The sequence below is a fragment of the Alligator sinensis genome, unplaced genomic scaffold, assembly GCF_000455745.1.
Source record: "Alligator sinensis unplaced genomic scaffold, ASM45574v1 scaffold738_2, whole genome shotgun sequence".
In the NCBI taxonomy this organism is placed as follows: Eukaryota; Metazoa; Chordata; order Crocodylia; family Alligatoridae; genus Alligator; species Alligator sinensis.
The window spans coordinates 1,195,306-1,210,200 of record NW_005842442.1 but is presented as its reverse complement, the minus strand read 5'-3'; the positions used below and the strand labels follow the sequence as shown (position 1 = coordinate 1,210,200).

The 14,895-nt window shown below is 43.4% G+C and overlaps 1 protein-coding gene across 1 annotated transcript in view; it reads right to left on the bottom strand.

The window, feature by feature from the left end:
* KCNH7 (potassium voltage-gated channel subfamily H member 7) overlaps nt 1-14,895 on the bottom strand; it is a 390,758-nt gene that overhangs the window by 71,951 nt on the left and 303,912 nt on the right. Inside the window, exon 7 of the mRNA XM_025212042.1 lies at nt 5,666-6,065. Coding sequence (XP_025067827.1) covers nt 5,666-6,065 — 400 coding nt within the window. The remainder of the gene's footprint in view (nt 1-5,665; nt 6,066-14,895) is intronic.

Genomic DNA, 14,895 nt, shown 5'->3' with positions numbered 1-14,895 from the left:
TCCTGCTGGCAGGAGGCAATCCCCACTGCCCCCCGCTGCTCCGTGCCATGTGGGAGGCTCTGCATGAGCCCCCTGAAGCCCCAAAGCTGCTGCAGGAGCGGTGAGTCCCAGGGCTTTTCTTCGGTGCTTTTTTTCTTAAAGGTCCAGAGCCGCAGTGTGCAGGGCAGTCATGGGGGGACTGGGGAGTGGGGGCTCCTACAGAGCTCTCCATGCATCTTGGAGCATTGGGGGCAGCAGGGATCCCCCCCTTCCTGACAGCATCCAGTGAGCAGAGCAGGCAGGGGATGGGGCCTGGCAGGGGTCCTCCCATGGCCCCCTTCTCCAGCCCCCCTCCCCCACCCCTATTTACCAGCTCCCTGCTGCAGTCACTGGGGACTGCCTGAATCATCAAAGCTCTCTGAATTTTTTCTGAAGATTCGGAGAGCTTTGAATAGATTCAGACCTTTTAACTGGTCCCCTGATTTGATTCAGATTCAGAGATTCGGCCACTGAATCGGGCCGAATCTCCTCCAAACTGAATCACCACCTGAAGCTTCGCACAGCCCTACTGCAAAGGTTGCGACACCTCTTTTTGAAGCTCAACTGTGTAGGCCATCAGTAATCATATGTTCTTCAGCAGGGCTATTTACAGTGGCCACAGTTATGTAGCTGCATATAGTTTCCCAGAATTGACAACTAAAACAGAAGTAGTGTTCAGCTTTGAGTGAAAGAAGAGTATAGGGAAATTAGCTTGGGCAACTGAGATTTTTGATAAATCAATGTAATTGAACATAGAGACAAGACAATTTCAAATGACAGTAAGTTGTAAATATTGGAAGCTGAATTAAATGAGGTAGACCATTCCTTTTAATCTGAATCTCAGTAGTACCTCTTTAAATAGGTCTTATCTGTTTTAACCCACTTTGGGCACATCTTTGTGGCTTAACTAAAAGCAAAATAAAGCATTTATTCCTTCAGGTTAAATAGCTGTACTGACTCTGCAACTGCAGTGCCTTTTCAGTTGAGGGATCTGTTTGCAAAAAACACTCATGCTGAGGTGGGATGCCACTGATATAAATGGCAAACAAGGTTCTTTGGGTAGATGTGATATCTTTTATTAGGCCAACTAAATAGTTGGAAAAAATGTTCTTTGCAAGCCTTCAGACACAAACACCCTATGCCCGAAGAAGCCTCCCTATGCCTGAAGAAGGGTGTTTGTGCCCAAAAGCTTGCAAAGAAAAAAATTTCCAGCTATTTAGCTGGTCTAATAAAGGATATCATATCTACCCAAAGAACCTTGTCTGCCTATGTCCTTACACCAACATGGATACAACCAAAAACCCTATTGCTATAAATGAGTTTTCCTTAGTAGATCCCTTTGCAGGAGTAGAGTCCATGGGTTCTGTTGAAATTAACTATGTTCAATTACATTTTCTGTTTCTGCTCAGTTAATACAAGCCCAAATAAACAACACATAGAATTTCACCAGGTTGTTATACTCAGCTAGTTTTTTTTCTTGAATAGACAAAGCACAGTGTTACACCCCTCTGGAAGAGAAATATTTCTGTGATGTTAGCTCCTTTACTGTTTATGCTGAAGTATAGAACTTCAATGAGAATTATAAGGCTTTACTTAGGTTACCAATTCCTGGTACAAATGAAAATCAATTGCTTTTCTCTGAAAAGTTGGCACTTCTTTAAAGAAAATAGGCTACAACTACTAGGGCTGTGCAAATCTTTGTTCCTTGATTCGATTCGGCAGAAATTCGGCCTAATTCGGTGGCCGAATCTCTGAATCCGAATCAAATCAGAGGACCCTTTAATCTCTCTGAATCAAATCGGAACCCTCTGAATCGATTCAGAGAAATTCAGAAAAATTTGGAGATTCGCATATAGACAGTTTTAAATGTTTTTTCTATATACCTCTAGGTAGCATGTGGCTTGTGAATGCTGAGATGCTGGGGCACATGGAATGCAGTGGTTTCCCAGCGCTCTCAGCAGCAGACCCAGAAGTGGAACAGAACCACTTCCAGTCCACTTCCAGGTCCGCCAGGGAGCGCGCTGGCCCCCCTGCTCCCCACACCCCCTCAGCTCAGCAACTGGTGCCTCCTGGGTCTGGGGGGGGGGGGCATCTGGAGTCCCCCCATGGATGATTGCTGACTTGGGGGGGGGGGCCCTGCACTCCCCAGTGGACCTAGAAGTGGACTGGAAGTAGTTCCAGTCCACTTCTGTGTTCACTGCCGAGCACATGGAGGGCCTCCCTGCACTCCTGTGGAATGCTCCATCCACCCCAGCATTGCAGCATTCAAAAGCCATGCTGGTACTTCGAGGTACGTAGAAAAAACATTTAAAGCTGTGTGTATGTTCGAATCACTGATTCTCCAAATCAGCATCAAATCTTCAGATTCAGATTTGGCCAAATCGAATCAGGGACAGTGATCTGAATCAACAAATTGAATCATTGTCCCTGATTTGGGCTGAATCCAAATCCGAATCGAATAGGGCTGGCTTCACAAACGCCTGACAACTACTACTATGAAGTCACAATTCTGTGATTTCAAGAATTCACTTCTACATTATGTATTATAACTGTTGTGACTTATGAATCACAAAATTGCATGGTAGGTTAAGGGGAGTATGACAAAGAAGCAAGACCATAGGAACTGCCATGAAAATCAGACTGATGGCCTGGTATTTTGTGTGTCTGTTTTTTCTGACATACCAGATACTTGAGAGGAAGAAGGAAAAGCTTTACTAGATATTCATAGAATAATCTATGCAGTGAAGAAGGGGATTTTTTTTATTCACTATTATCTGGCTTATGTTCTGCCACATGCGGGTTTATAGCATTTCTACATGTAAATTGCTTTTATCTACCCAATGTAACTGTAGATATTTTAATTTAATATAAATGTCTCATTCTATTAAACTAGAGACTTCAATACTATTTAGTGGAAACGAGTTCCACAGATTAATTATACCTTCTGAAAAAAAATGCCTCATTGATTCTAATTATGTTGCTTTTCAATTTCATTGACTATTCTCTTGCTTGTATATTATAAGAAGGGTAAATAACAGGAGTGCCTGTGGCAGGCCTGGGGTCGAGCAGCACTGTAGTGCTCTCTTGTAACCACTCAACTCCTGCCTTCTCTGGTCATTTGGGTCTGTCCACCTCACCCACTTGCCATGCCTTGATATTGTTTGGAAAGAAAAGGTTGGGAGGCTGTCCACAGCCCCAAGGGAACCTAGTCCATTATCAAGTTACTTTCTATTGGTGTCCTCAGACACTACGTGTCTTAAGGGCTCCAACCTCCTCTACAGCCAGGCCCATGCCTCACAGGTGTTACCAGTCATTAAGGTAGTGGAGCTATTTGCCTCATTCACTGCTTCACCCTTCATGTCTCAGAGTCTGTGTAGCAGCCTCAGCTGTCCTGGCCTTTCCTCTTTTCATGGAGCTGGGTTCTCTTTCCTTAGGCCCACTGTCTCTGGGTCCAGTCCTCTAGGCCTCCACCAGCCTGGCTTGTGTATGGCCCTGGCAGGGCCCATGCCCTTGTGCTCTTCTTGTCACTAATATTCCTGCCTCTAGCAGGGTTCAGAGCTTGGTTTGCTTCTCTGGGCCCCCCACCCATGGCCTCCTCTTCCCCTCTTTTGTAGCCACACCCAGTCCTCCAGGTTTAATGATAATATAAAAACAGACTATCACCTTAACTAAAACCTCCCCGTTCTAACATCATGAAATAAAAAGGTAAGTTATCTCTTAACAAAACCATTCTCTCTCTGGGTAAGCAAAATAAAGAAAGGCAAGCTACTACTTTAAACAAAAACTCCCCTTCACTCTGGGTAAACGTTAGAGCCGTCTGCCTCTGCATTCTCATACTTTGTCCAAGGTGTCCCTGCTTCTGCATGACCCCTTGAGTGGCTACACTTTCCCTCCCGAGAGGTTTCCCTCCAGAGAGCTCAGCTCCCAGCCCATGCAACCCTGCCTCCAAGACATTCCCCTTTATCTATACCCAGGGTGCATAGGTGAGCCACAGGCTCAGACCTGAGACAGGTGAGCCACAGGCTCAGACAAGTGTTTGCCCTCTTAATGATCCTCTCAGTTCTCCCTTCTGCTGCTTAGGTCTGCAGTCCGCAGCCCTTATATTGGCTACCCATTTGCTTACACAGCAGGCTAGAGAGCAATGTTTCACCCTTTTTAGTAGCAGGAGCCTCTGGTTCCTTGTTACAGTGCCTAATAAATTTTCTTTATGGCATTCATTTTTCTGTAAATAAACTAGCAAACATTTGATTTTTAATACCTTGGTCCCTGACCTCAGAATCCCAACTTGGCCAGTGACCTCTCTGCTGCCTCTGGAATTCCGCCTCGGGTTTGGTAAACTAGCTCCACTTCTCCTGTGTGACTCTGGGTCCTCCAGCTCCTGTTTTAGCTCTCCCCTGGTGGCCTACCTGCCAGGCCAGACTGCTTATGACCCAATCCTTATGTACACAATGCATTTATGATGCACATATAAATATTATGTAAAAAGGACTGATGACCAAGGCAAAGAATGTGGTTGCCAAGATGTCTTGTTTTGAAGCAGCTCTTCAGCCAAAGATTCCCTGCAGCTGAGCACTTAGTTTACATGTGGAAGATTGTAAATATTTTCAGACACATCCATCCCCTGTCTGCATCCCCTTATAATCGTGCCTCTTGAATAGCAGGAAGTAGATCCACTTAGATCTTGTGATTTTGAAGAATTTGTTCAGGCTCATGTACATAATATCTGTTTACACTTGCAGTGAAACACAATCTTTTCTCTTACTTCTACTTTCTCACTCGCCTCCAAAGGACCTGCAAGATCATGGCAAAAACAGTACTGAATACATTCCTGTGATTTTTGTGCCTGGCAGGACTTACCATAAGATAGGATAAACACCCACACAAAGCCTGTGGGAATCAGACCAACACTATTTCTGTCTCTTTTTCTACTATCACCTCCAAAGAATGGAACTGGAATCCAAAATCAGGAGAAGAGCAAAGCAAGCACTAAAATGATTATCCTCACCCATTTCCGTAGCTCTTTTGATATATGATAATGAACCTAATGTGCATATTTAAAAAAGAATTTTTGCTTTAGCATAAATTAATTGTTTTCAACTAGATGGCAGCTGCTTAATCAGAAATGTTCAATCAGATTATGTGGTAGATAGATATCAGCCAAAAGCAGATTATTTTAGTACTGATTATACAACATGCTACAGAGTCAGGTAGATGCATCAATAGGTATACCACATACATTTGGAAATGCTGTCTGCACTCTAAATGTGCCCAAAATAAGAAATTTCCATTGAAAAACATCTTTAAAAATAGTTGTCAATACTCTCTTTATAGCCTCAGTCAGGAAGAAACTTTAGCACATGCACAAATAATCCTAATAAAAATCAGTGGACAACTTGGAGGCTTGAAGTTAGGTACTAACCATGTACCTTTCTCAGTTGGAGTTGCATATATATTATGCATGAAACTCAATGCATACAATTTCTATACTTGAGACTCCATACCATAGTATAAATACTATAAATATACGTTTATGTATCAACTTGTTTTTCATTTTTCTCTCATCCTGCTCACATGCTTATAATTTAAAAATCCATTATACCAACTGTATTCAATTCCTGAGTAAAAAACGAAATAGTACAACACTTACAGCCAATCAACATGACGCAAATGGAAAAGATTTTCTCTGAGTTGGTGTTAGGAGACACATTTCCAAATCCAACACTTGTCAGACTGCTGAAGGTAAAATAAAGTGCTGTAACATATTTGTCCTTGATGGATGGTCCAGAGCCTGCATCACTCTTATTGTATCGTTTTCCGAGTTGTACTCCTAGAGAATCCAACCAGCCGATTTTATGAATCAAGTAAGGCCTTTCTACGTTTCCAATGGCATACCAAATGCAAGCAAGCCAGTGTGCAATTAGTGCAAATATGCACATAAGGAGCATCAGGACTGCAGCACCATATTCTGAATATCTGTCCAACTTCCGTGCAACCCTTACCAAACGTAGCAATCTAGCTGTCTTCAGAAGACCAATTAATGTTGTTGTCTGTGAAAATAAGACACATTTAGAAATTAAATTGATTTTCATTGCTCACATATATACTCAAATATGGTAAAATGAAGCTGACCCAAAGTCTGTCTTCCATTTATTACAAACAAAAACTTAAAAGTAGAGTAACTAATTTTAATTTAATATTGATTTAATCTTTTTTCTAACATCTGTATAATGGTTATTTTAATACACTCTGAGGAAATGGACTGTATGATACATTTGTTATTTTTAACCTTTATCTTTATCTGTGGTCTAGAACCTCTCACCTTTGAACTTTGTACCGAATCTGGATTCCTACCTCAGAAGGGAAAATATTGAAGTGATATATTTCACCAGTGATGTAAAGCTAGCAGTCTGCAGATTTCATAAATACAGATGTATCTTTAAGTATATGATTCTGCTGGCCAGGTTACTAATCATAAATACCTGCAATGTTTTAACAGTGCTTTCATAGTTATTTGACTTTGAGATCTTATAATTCCAAATTAGAGGCCCCTTGCTAAGGTTTGATACATATATTCTTCAGAGAACATAGCAAAAATGGTCCCCGAAATGGAGTAAATTTGAGACAAACATTGTTCTGAAACATGCTCTTTCTGTTTCCAGAGGCCCAAAGGCATCTCTCAGTATGGGATGATGTCACACAACTTTGGAAAAAGGTAAATGGGATTCAAAGAAACAGCAGAAGAGAGGTATTCTTTTGGCTAATCAGCAAATCTAGTGACAAATTCCTGCTGCTCCGTCCAGCAGGTTCTCTTCCTCTTCACCTTTTACCCTCTTGAGGGCTGAGCTCAGGATAGGCTGCTAGCCTAGGCAGTAGACAATAGCAGGAACATACCCTGTGTTCATAGCACAGGAACAGTAAGTGTGACACCTGAACTCAAGTTCCACTGCCATAATAGGCCTGAAGGTATGAATACCCTCTTATTCTGCAATTATGGGATATTTTATAGTTGACACTTGCCAGTTCTCAATTACTGAGTCATTTTGCATGCCATTTGCTAATGCCTTGTAAAAACAAATATTATCAAGAAAATGATAAATAACAAAGATATGATTTTTACCACTCAGGAAGTCTGAATAGATATAAAACATAGTAAACATTAAAACAATATTGTTAGCATGTGTATATATAATATATATAATTTTACAAATGCAGTAAGGATTCTCAGCTTTTTAGAAGGTTCTGATGGGAATACTCTGCACATTACATTTCCCTTTCACTAAAGTACTGAACTAGCTTTTATATATTTTAGTAAACCTCTGGATATTTTATATGTTTCTGAGTGAGTTACAAATGATATGGATAGCCTATAGACCAAAAAAAAAAAAAAAAGCTGACAGTGTCACATTTGTCAAAGGAGGATGTGGTGCATTTAAAACAAAATTTGCCTCTCCCATTTTAAAACATCCCATTGTGATAATTGAGTAATAACAGCTAATTAAGCCAATTCTATGTGACGGGGGGTGATGCCAAAAAAATTAAGAAGCTGGCAGCTGAATCAAAGTCCGTTATGGGTTTAACAAATAAGAACAAATGGTCTGATGGCATTGCCATATTTCTTCTTGTCTTATTCCTGGGTTACATAAATATGTGTAAATATTGTACAGGCCTGTCTTTACAGGTCTGTCATTCAGAAAGTATAACATAAAAGGACACTTTGCTAGAAAGTAACGGTGCAATAAACAGAAAGAGCAAAACTAATATATGAACACCTGTGTTTTCTGATTAAGGGAACTGGAAGGAAGATGGCACTAGATTATAGCCATATGAAAATACTAATTTCTGGGTGAATGCTTCGTTGCAGGGCTTGGACAGGCAGCTGTCTGGGATGGTTTAGTTGATCCCTAAGGTCCCTACCAAGCCTCTGATTATATGATCATGAAGGATTAGGCTCAACTATGAGTGATTTCAAAATTCAATATTGTCAAGGCTCCAAATTGTGCAGAGAGTTTGAGATGCTTTTAAATAAATAATGGGATTATTTGCTATGTAAAGTCAAGAACATTGTAAGTATTTGTGGAGCTGGGGCTAATTGTACTGGAACAATTGTCACTGGCCAAGTGGGGATTCTGAGCCCTGTCACCTTATGCACATAAGCAACTTGAGGCAAAGTATCATTTTTTCAGTGGGATTGGTTATGGGCTTGGTCATGGCTTTCCTCATGTAGGGGGCAGCATCATTGTACTGTCACAGGAGTAAACCAGAATGCAGATTGGTACTCTAAGAACCCCAGTGCATTTTTTAGGTTTCCCCATTTGTCAAAGGAGTAAGTGGTTGATACCAGGTCTCTTCCACAGGGGAGTACTGCATCCAGTTTTGGGCACTGCACTTTAAGAGGGATGTGGAGAATCTTGAGAGGGTTCGGAGAAGGGCCACTCATATGGTCAGAGGCCTGCAGGCAAGGCCCTATGAGGAGAGACTGAGGGACCTAGATCTCTTTAGCCTTCTCAAGATAAAGCTGAGAGGTGATCTTGTGACTGCCTATAAATTCATCAGGGGAGGGCAGCAGGGAATAGGAGATGCTCTATTTACTAGGGCACCCTGTGGCAGGGCACTGGTGGTACCTGCCACTTTAAGGGCTGAGTCAAACACCCAGCAGGTGCTTGATTATGGCAGATATTTTAGAACTCTGGCTGCCTATATAAAGAGAGCAGTTCGGTACTGGCAGGCTAGGTAGAGATGTTGCTGGGCTGTAAGGCTGTATGTAACATCCTGGAGGTAAGGGCAGGAGCTTAAGGGGATGGTTTGGAGGCTCCTGGTCCTGGGAATGATCTAAAACTGCACCCTGCTAGGAGTGGGTGGCCTGGTGGGTCTCCCAGTGGCATGGGAGCCCCCAAGAAATACCAGGCCAGTTGCCACCCTGGTGAAAGGTGGGTTGGGGCACCTTAACCCCTAGCCCCCACAATACTGTGGGTACAAGAGGGCCAGGCACACCTATGGCCACCTGAGCCCAAGGAAGGTGTAAGACCCAGATGGGGCCAGGCATGGCTATAGCCACCTGAGCCCCTACTGGGGAGGGAAGCCCTGTGGCCCCAGTGAGGGGGGTGGAGATGAGGAGCCTCAGTGAGGGGGAAACCAGAGGGCTGGGAACCCAGTATGTGTGTGTGAGTTTATGGAGTTGCCCTGGGAGGGGCCAGGGCAAGCTTGGACCCAGTTGGGTAATTGGTGGCCACTACCCAGGTGAGAGTCATGGGAGAGGCCCAAAAGACGGTACGTATGCCACCCAAAGTGTGCACTAGGTAAAGCCTATGGTTGTAGGGGCCCACTCCACGAGGGAGCAAGGTAGTACAAGTTGTCAATGCATGAAAGAGACCCTGTGAGAGGCCCTAGTGAGAGGAGGGCTGTATGAATGTGCGGGTCTGAGGCCTGACAATGAGGGCTAAGCTGGTCTGGCTGTAGGCTGGGAGCATTGTCACCTGGATGCCATCTGCAAGGCTTGGGCTGCAGTGTAGGGGAGGGATGGAGCCATAGATAGTGTCCCCTAGCATCAGGGCAAGAATGGGCAGCCTCCAACCTAATTAACAACATAATTATATATCATCAAGGCATGGTAGGAGAGGAGGCGGGCGGGTGGCCCAGAAACAGGTGGGTGGGCCAATGGCAGACTGGCCCCGAGAAGACCTTCCTGTTACACACCCCGTGGAGCAATGGCCACAAATTGATGGAGAGCAGATTTAGGTTGGACATTAGAAAGAACTTCTTCACAGTAAGAGTTGCCAGAATCTGGAATGGGCTTCCAAGGAAGGTGGTGCTCTCCCCTACCTATCTTCAAGAGGAGACTGGACAACCACCTAGCTGGGGTGATCCGACCCCAGCTCTCTTTCCTGCCCAGGGCAGGGGGTCAGACTCAATGACCTACTGAGGTCCCTCTGACCCTAACATCTATAAATCTATTAATCTATGACTGCAGCCCACATAGCACCACCCTGAGCACCTATTGAATCCCCCAAGATTCGCTGAGGACTGTCACTTTTGCTCAAGTGCTCCAGTGCGAACAGTGGTCATATAGCTTTGTGAATTGAGCTGAACTAGAGAATGTCCTCCTTAGACCCTTTCAGAAGGCCCATGAACTGGAGCTGTGGTGAGGTGCTGGACTTCACTGTAATCTGGGGCAAGGAGAGAACCATGACTGCCACCACCAAGGGCACAAAGGGTAACCAGGAAATCTATAAGCACATAATGGCCCAGATGGTGGCTCAGGGCACCAGCAAGACTGGCAGCAGATCTGCACTAAAATCAAGTGCATGAAGTTATGGTAAGTTTGGGGCAGGTGTGCCGAAAAGGTCTTGGGGTACTGTCAGGATCATGGTTGCAATTGTGTATGAGCCGATGGCCTGGTTAAGGCTTGATGGGCACAGTGACTGGGCAAGTTACAATGAATGATAGTTAAAGGCTAATTCATGTACGCAAAGCAGTGAGTGGAAACCCAATTCATCCTCCCCATCCTCAGACTGCCCTACCTAGCAATGGTAACTTGCAGCCTGCTCTCTGGATGTTCCATGTGCACTGGGGTACTTCACTGGGTTTTTCACTGGGAGGATGGCACCTCCCCTGTGGCCTATAGATATTGGTTACTTCTGGCTGAATTCTGAATGCCATTACCTAGGGGTGGGCTCAACAGGGCTTCCACCTGTATGACTGGGGTCCAACCTCTTGGGACAGCTTTCTGGGGCACCAACACACAGAAATCATACAATCCCAGCATGAGCAGGAGAGTGTCTGAGGAGATAAAGCCTGAGAGGAAGGGACATGTAGAATAAACCACAGCCCCATGCTGCTTTACAAGTCCACCCTCCCTGTTGGTGGAATAAAGGTACTGTTGGTATGCCCCATGGCAGTCCCATACACTCCTGTGTGGGGAACAAGTGTGGACAGGTTCAGCACCAGGAAATGCTGTCATCATTTGGGTCATGGCACAGAAGTCACCTCCATCATTCCAGAGATACTGTACACAGCAATTTTAAGTGACAGTGAATGTTATCATCCTTTGGGACTCCAGTTCCCCCCCATAGCTCAGGGCCATGGTGGCAGTAGGCTCAGAGCATTCAGGGTGGCCACAAGCTGGGGCATCATTCCTCAGGGGACAGCTTTCAGAGGAGCTTGTAGAGTCCTCTGCATGCCAAGCCAACACCACTGACAGCTGCCTACAGGCAATGACAGGACCAATTGGAATAGCTGCTAAGAAGTCCTCAGCAGACTTCTGGAACTCAGGACTGCCAGTTCCTGGAACTGGCACAGGGACTGGTGAGGTGCTCGGAGAGGGTCCAGGAAGCAGTCCTCCAGACCCCTATATCCCTCTGGTTCATCACAGAGTTGTGCCAATTCTTTCTGGACAGAGTGGCTAACCACTGTGGAGAAGTACATCCACATCATGATGCCAAGGCTACAGCCACCAGTAACCACTTACTCTCTTGAGTAGAGGCAATGGTGGCAGCCTTATCCCAGCTTGGGCTACCAGGGAGATTGTTTGTCTGCCACATATCCTCCCCAACACTTCCCTGGCCAGCAATGGCTGCCAGGTAGTTAGTAGGAGCAAAGGAAGGCTGGCTAGGCATGTTGTGTACATACCTCTCCATGGTCCAGCCATCTTGCTTGGCTAGAACCTTGCATCCCCTGTAGGGGCTAGACACCAAGCAAAGAGGTCTATTGGGCAGGTCCACTGAACACCATGGCAGAGGTTGCCTTTCCCTTCCCTTCCTGGGGGTGACAAGAAATTCCACCACCTTCCCAGGTGCCTATACCCTAGCAGCAGAGAGGCAGCACCATAAAAAGGTACCTGAACTTTGATGGTGAGGCATGAGGATAGGATGGACCTTGGCACTATTTGTCCCCACCCAGCTCCCCAGTAGTGTGAGCTGGACCCACCCATGGATATGTTAATAGAGCAGTCCTAGAATCATAGAATCACCATAGAAAGTTAGGGTTAGAAGGGACCGCAGGAGGTCATCTAGTCCTAACCCCTGCTCAAAGCAGGGCCATCCTGGTGGTCCTTGATTGCCCCTTATGATTTATGTAATCTGAGGTGCAGTGAGAGGGCACAGAATGGTTATATTGTCCCATCAGTGGCTCTATGCAATTCAGGAAGCCCATCTTTTTGAACCCAGCAATGATCTCCTGTGGGTCCCCATACTGGATGAACTGAGGCCCCAGCTCCTCAAATATGGCATTAAATACTTTGTACAAGGCTGTTGTCGCCATTGTCTGCCCTATGCTAAACTGACTGGTGATGGAATGGAGGCTGCCGGTTTTCTCCAACTTCATGGCCCTTAAAATAGAGCCTCTTCAGGATCAGGAGCTTGCACCATCAAAGCATGGAGTACCTGTGGATTAGAGTGGCCAGGGCAAGGACTTGATCAGTTCCACTACTCATTATCTCTAGGATAAGATCCAATCCAAGCTGGCACAACTAGTGAAAGAGGGTTTGGAGATCTTGTGCCATGTCAAGAAGGAATTGGAATTTGCTTCCTCATTGAAATGGTTGTCCAATTGGCACTGTGCCCAGCTGTTTTTGGCCAGTCAGAAATTGGGAAAAGTAGCTCCAGCACAGCATGCTAGTATACCTGCTTACCAGCCTTCTGCTGTGGGGGGCATAAGCTGTGCATTAGGAGACAGTAAATGTTATTGTGCACCTGCTCACAACACATTCTAACGTTAATACTGCATACCATTCCACAGATCTAACACATACTAAGTGTCCTGTGTGACATGGCCCTAATATGCCAAATATAGCCTTGATACTTTAGGTTCACTTGTTAAATTGATTAGATGGCCTTTTAACGCTAGCTACTCAGGAATTTTCTTGCTATGATAAAAAAGATGGATATGAATCAAGAAAGAATGTAAATAGAAGATATTTTTCAAAGCTTCAAATAGTCATATATAGCTATAGCACCAACTCTCTTCTCTGATAAAAATACATAAAGGACAGGACATTTTTTAAAAACCAAGAAGGGAGGGAAAAACTAATGGGTATTACAAAGGGATGAAAAGGAAAAACAGGACAAATATACATACTAAAAATATCACAGTCATTATAAAAAGGCACTCATAGTAAGACCCATCACCTTATTTAGTGCATCCATACCCTGAAAATTTAGTGCATCCATACCCTGAGATTTTTCTTAAATATCCCATAATTTAATCTCCATTAAATTCAGAACTTTACTTTGATGCACATATTTGAAACAGGCTGTTTCAAGAGGTTCATCCCCACAATTGCAAATATTCTGTGGTGCAGGCAAGTATTTCTAATTCTGAAAATTGTTCACAGATCTAAAAGAAACTAAAACCCCACACACATCCAGTGTTGCTGTTTACACTGAGTTTGCAGTAACTAGTTTGCTTACAACTACAAAAAATAGTTTTAACATGAATAATGGTCCAAATCCGTTATCAAATATCCAAACGTTTGATTGTAAGATCTCAGTATGAACTCACAGGTCATTTCTTATGGTTTTGTCCAGAATTGGGGCTAATATGAGCTGAAACACTAATTGTAGGGATAAGCTTTGGTAAGGGTATAATTAGCTCAATACTTCTATTGAGAATCTTGAGAGAGAGATTTTGTAAACTTTAGTCTGTCATTTAATTTGAAAAAAACCCCCATCCTCCTAATCGTATTAGTTTAGAATTATTTCATTGTCTGGGTGCTTGATGCTCAGTATATCTTACACAACCCTTGCCCATTAGTTACGACTTTTTCTGAACTCTGATCACTCTCCCTCTCAATATTGAGGTTAGTTTAGAGCCTCAATTTCTGGAGCCGTGATGTTGAACTGATTTATGACTGAAGGTTGTTTGGTTGGAGGACAATTGATAATGGAATGACAAGAAACAGGAAAAGCCATTAGTCTTCCTGATTGCAGAGGCATCATTTGGAAGGTAATACTGGTATCAGTTGATTGGAAGAGTGAGCTGGGATTAGCTAATTAATTATCTGTACAAATGATACTCTGAGCTAAGAGCCATTTATGACTCAAGTCTTTTTAATTGATGGCCCATATCCTCAGAATTGCCCTGGCTGTTTTACTTACTTCATAACATTTTTATTAATGTATACATCTCTATCATGTTATCTTTTATTTGTCTCTTTTAAAAACTAAATAACCATTGATGTATATGTAATAGCTCAAATTGGTTTTATATGTGCATTTCCTCTAATTTGCCTACTCTACTTTAGTGCCTATGCCACTATATTTCCTGGTTTCTCTGGTTTCTGTCATAAATCTCTTTATGATAGACCAGTCTAAATATTTTTCACTCTCACATTTTGGAAGCTTCCTGTTCTCCCATTTTAAATCAAGAATTAACAGAACTAATTCAAATCCTTGAAATCTACTATTAGCCCCTTTTATAGCTTTTTCATCTAATTTATAACCTATGGCAGAACTGTGTGACTGGTCAGTTTACTCAAAAGCCTCTTCTGAGAAGTCCTAAGCACTGAAAATCTTTCTGTTGTATCAGTAATGAATCAAAATTAGTTATTCTCCAACTATGGTCCATGGACCACTTGTGGTTGGTTCAAGAATTATCGTCTGAGCAAATGGTGCTGAAGTTCATCCTTGGTTCCAGATAATGTTTAATTCAAGGACGCCAAAATATATGAAACACTTTCCTGATATTTCTCATGCATGTGAATAATTGGTATGGTTCCTACCTTAGTGTTTGGCCTTTTATGTGGGGGGAGAAGATGGATCCCTAGAATTGCAAATATAATTGGGGATTATCCATTGGAATAGATTCATAGATTCATAGATGTTAGGGTCGGAAGAGACCTCAATAGATCATTGAGTCTGACCCCCTGCATAGGCAGGAAAGAGT